Source organism: Berghia stephanieae, chromosome 11, assembly GCF_034508935.2.
Source record: "Berghia stephanieae isolate SIO BIC M18660-M18661 chromosome 11, UCSD_Bste_1.3, whole genome shotgun sequence".
Lineage (NCBI taxonomy): Eukaryota > Metazoa > Mollusca > Gastropoda > Nudibranchia > Aeolidiidae > Berghia > Berghia stephanieae.
Window position 1 is genome coordinate 10,318,848 of NC_088370.1, and position 5,000 is coordinate 10,323,847.

The window sequence follows — 5,000 nt, forward strand, 5'->3', positions numbered from 1 at the left end:
TGGTTTTGTCCTGGTCCTGGCCAGATGCCCTGGCTGAGAGGGAAACAGTTGAATGTATAGTTAGTTTTGGGAGATGATATTTTTTTCATTGTAAATCATCTCTCTGTTATGCACAGTATTATGCTTTCTTTATATTATATATGATTTGTAAAACATTTGAGTGTGTTCCTCTTAGCGGGGACCTGTGCTTGTGTCTGGATGAGACTTTTAGTGATCTCAAACTAAGTACTTTGATAGAGTGCTTTTGGAATCTACACCTGTTTCTTATTTGAACCAGTTCCCCTTTGTCTTCCCTTTTCTTGGATGCTTTATTGTAATTCTAGAACTTTTTACTATCCTATTTTCTTCCTTTTTACTGGCGCTGATATGACCTTAATGTGTTGCAAGCGCCGTAAAACCCTTAAAAACAAAACAAAACCAACAATGCACTTTTCCAACGTTGTTTATTGATTCCACTAGCTGGCCAGAGGCTTTGGAATTAAATTTCTGGGTTTTTTTTTTGTGTTGACCATTATTTGTTCGGTGCCTTATTTTTGCTTCAGCATGCCTATGATATCTGCCACTGCCTATAACCAGGTACTCATTTACTCCAGAGTTGTGCCTGGCACTATGGGTAAGTTGTCTTACTCAAGAATGCAATGCAGGAGCCAGTTTTGCAATCATTGTCACTTATTCAATCACTGATTGTACTGATTATTGCTTGACTTAATTAATAGAAGAAATACCACTGCTAATTGTGGTCATTATAATCATTATCATCATCATCATCATCATCATCATCATCATCATCATCATCAATATTAATAAAAATAATTTTCTATTATCATCAATGTTTAAATCCTTCCTTTATTTTCAGTCATCCGGAAAGAAGCCGGCAGATAATCTAAATGTAAGTGTCTTTTTTTTAAGTAGTAAATTTTTATGAAATTTAAACAATTTTTGCAATCAAAAGAGCGTTGGATGCCTTTGTTTGAAAGTAATTAATTTGGACCATTGTAATAAACTCTTTGATAATTTCTTGCACATTATTTTACAGAAAGAATGTAGTCATGGAATGAAAGTCACTATTTAGAGCCATAGTTACCATGGAACCAGGCCAGTTTCTACAATGTAAAATGGACAATAGCAATTGCTTATTATCCTTTAGGTAGGATGTTAGTCTTACAGAAAGTTCTCCTCGCCAAATCTGACAGGCCTAGCTTTCCGATCACTGCTGGTTGAACACAGTGGGACTCAGAGAAAAGACTATGTGCGACTATGTGGTCTTGTGGTATGACACTCACTTTCAGATCGGAAGGTCCTGGGTTCGAGCCTCGCTCGGCGCATAGTTGAGTCCTTGGAAAAGACTCCCATTCTCTCACCGTACTCAGGTGTAAATGAGTACCTGGCTGTCCACAGCGTTGTATCTGTCGGAAATAAATTGTAATATCGCCTAACAGGCATTATGTCTTGTTCTACATGTTACATGTTGCTGTTGGTCAGGGACCCTTTGTAAAGCGCTTTGAGCACATTTAGTGGATATTGTGATATATAAAAAAAGCTCTAGTGGGGCTCAGAAAATAGACTAGACTTTATATCTGGAATCGATCCCATTCCCTTTGTGTGTGAAGCGAATGCTCTACCAACTGAGCCACTGGGACCCCAGTTCATAGTTTGTAACAAGTACTACATGATCCCACGGAGATGTAGAAAGATGTAAAATGGATGTGTGATTTGACTCTTTAAACATTCGAGGAAGTGGAATCAATTGGGTTTTGGTGATTCTGGGAACTTTGTATTCTTTATCTTTATCGTCATGTTTTGACATACCGGCAACTTGCGTAGATTTTGACATTTATCTTATCCTATTTCCACAACTTCAATACGTTCAATACTCTTCCGATGTTTATTTTTATTGATTCCACTAGCAGACCAGAGCCTCTGGGTGGGGTTCCTGACCTCTCATGGTGGGCAGGGAGGTACATACTGTGTCCTGGATGAGGTTCCTGACCTCCCACAGTGGGCAGGGAGGTACATACTGTGTCCTGGATGAGGTTCCTGACCTCCCACAGTGGGCAGGGAGGTACATACTGTGTCCTGGGTGGGGTTCCTGACCTCCCACAGTGGGCAGGGAGGTACTTACTGTGTCCTGGGTGGGGTTCCTGACCTCCCATAGTGGGCAGGGAGGTACATACTGTATCTTCTATCCCCCTATGTCTGTTTTCCAACATGCTTTCTGTCTTTGTCTTGGAATGAGATTACTTGGTTTTGTCCTGGCCCTGGCTGGATACCCTAGCTGGGAGGGAAACAGTCAAATGTATAGTTAGAGTTTTGGGAGATGATATTTTTTTCTTTGTCAATCATCTCCCTGTTATGCACTGTATTGTTTTGTTTACATATTAAATATGATTTTTAAACATTTGAGTGTATCCCTCTTAGTTGGGACCTGGGCTTGTGTGTGGATAAGACTTTTAGGTGATCTCAAACTAAGTACTTTGTTGTGTGCTCTTGGAATCTACATATGTTTCCTATTTGAACAAATTCGCCTTTGTTTTACCTTTTCTTGGGTGCTTTAATTGTAATTCTAGAACTTTTGACTATCCCATTTTCTTCCTTTTTACTTTGCAAGTGCCGTAAAACTCTTAAAAACAAACAGACCAGAGCCTTATGAATTAAATTTCTGTTAAATGTAGTCCATCGTTTGTTCGGTGCCCTTTCTTTTTTTAGCTTCAGCATGCCTATGACAGTACAGGGCTGACAACTGTCCGACATCAAACGGGACAGTCCCCGAATTTGGGAGGACGGTGTGTGCCTGTTATGTGCGACTATGTGGTCTAGTAGTATGACACTCGTTTTCTGATCGGAAGGTCCTGGGTTTGAGCATCGCTCAGGGCATAGTTGAGTCCTTGGAGAAGGCTCTTTACTCACATTCTCTCATCGTACTCAGGTGTAAAATGAGTACCTGGCCGTTAACAGCGTTATCTTTCTCCGAAAAATTGTTATATTGCCTAACAGGCGTCATGTCCCGTCCTACATTTTAAATGTTGCTGCTTACCAGGGACCCCTTGTAAAGCGCTTTGAGCATGTTAAGTGGATATCCCTCATTTGTTCCTCTCTCTGCCCCTCATTTTGACTTTCTGAACTCGTCAGCCCTGCTATGATATCTGTCTCTGCCCGTAACTATGCATTTGTAGAATTTGAGAAATAGATTTCTTATAATCTTTCTTCTTTCTCTTTTCTCAATTCGGACCCTCTATTTGGAACGCCTTACCGCAGAGCATTCGTGAAAAAGAATCTTTGTCTATTTTTAAACGTTTGCTTAAAACATATCTGTTTCGATTTTAGTAGATGTTATGAGAAGCAAGATAAGTTTGGTCTGTGTTGTGTGTTGTGTTGTGTGTGTGTGTGTGTGCTTGTGTGTGTAAATGATTATGTTTCAGCCTAAGTAATTTGTAATTTAAGCGCTTAGAGTCTGGTGTCTCGGAATTATAGCGCTATATAAGTTTTCAGCATTATTATTATTATTATTATTTTCTTCTTTTCCATCCACACACAGCGAGTTGTTATAAGAAAGTTGTTGATGGCAGCGGCGTGCTGTGCAGGGATGATGATTCTCCCCGGCCTCTTCTTCCCTCCGGAAAAACTAAATAGTGAGACTGGCTTTTTGTGATATTTTGAAAATGGTTCTCGTCTTTGCTGTAAAGTTAAATACAAGATGTTTGTAAATGACTATACTGATAAAGCAAGGCTGCTTTTTTTTAATGAATTATTTTATGTATTTAACTTTTAGTGAATGGCTTTGTTGTAAAAAACTACAGAAAAGAAGAAAAGTGAAAAACAAAAATTTTTTTAAAGATTTTATCTGAATGAAAATGCTCTGCTGTTAAAGTAATAAAGACAATAAGAAAAGAAAGAAAGAAAACCCAAAAACCTTTAGCGAGCTTGTTGGATAATCAGCAGGTTTACTGTAAATTTGATACAGTCTATGCTCATCATGAAGGTCATGATAAGGGAGGTCAATGATACAGTCTATGCTCATCATGAAGTTTATGATATGGGAGGTCAATGATACAGTCTATGCTCATCATGAAGTTTATGATATGGGAGGTCAATGATACAGTCTATGCTCATCATGAAGTTTATGATATGGGAGGTCAATGATACAGTCTATGCTCATCATGAAGTTTATGATATGGGAGGTCAATGATACAGTCTATGCTCATCATGAAGTTTATGATATGGGAGGTCAATTGATACAGTCTATGCTCATCATGAAGGTCATGATATGGGAGGTCAATGATACAGTCTATGCTCATCATGAAGTTTATGATATGGGAGGTCAATGATACAGTCTATGCTCATCATGAAGGCCATGATATGGGAGGTCAATGATACAGTCTATGCTCATCATGAAGGCCATGATATGGGAGGTCAATGATACAGTCTATGCTCATCATGAAGTTTATGATATGGGAGGTCAATGATACAGTCTATGCTCATCATGAAGTTTATGATATGGGAGGTCAATTGATACAGTCTATGCTCATCATGAAGGTCATGATATGGGAGGTCAATTGATACAGTCTATGCTCATCATGAAGTTTATGATATGGGAGGTCAATGATACAGTCTATGATCATCATGAAGGCCATGATATGGGAGGTCAATGATACAGTCTATGCTCATCATGAAGTTTATGATATGGGAGGTCAATGATACAGTCTATGCTCATCATGAAGTTTATGATATGGGAGGTCAATGATACAGTCTATGCTCATCATGAAGTTTATGATATGGGAGGTCAATGATACAGTCTATGCTCATCATGAAGTTTATGATATGGGAGGTCAATTGATACAGTCTATGCTCATCATGAAGGCCATGATATGGGAGGTCAATGATACAGTCTATGATCATCATGAAGGCCATGATATGGGAGGTCAATGATACAGTCTATGCTCATCATGAAGTTTATGATATGGGAGGTCAATGATACAGTCTATGCTCATCATGAAGTTTAT

The 5,000-nt window shown here is 38.8% G+C and overlaps 1 protein-coding gene across 5 annotated transcripts in view; it reads left to right on the plus strand.

The window, feature by feature from the left end:
• Window positions 1-5,000, plus strand: part of LOC144957009 (membrane-bound glycerophospholipid O-acyltransferase 2-like) — a 46,731-nt gene that overhangs the window by 29,962 nt on the left and 11,769 nt on the right. For all 5 annotated transcript variants that reach the window (XR_013642068.1, XR_013642066.1, XR_013642067.1 and 2 more), the window contains exons 6-7: window positions 857-889; window positions 3,536-3,629. Coding sequence is in view for 1 of the 5 variants with exons in the window: in XM_078887923.1 (XP_078744049.1) it covers window positions 857-889; window positions 3,536-3,629 (127 nt within the window). In the remaining 4 variants the exon portion in view is untranslated. The remainder of the gene's footprint in view (window positions 1-856; window positions 890-3,535; window positions 3,630-5,000) is intronic.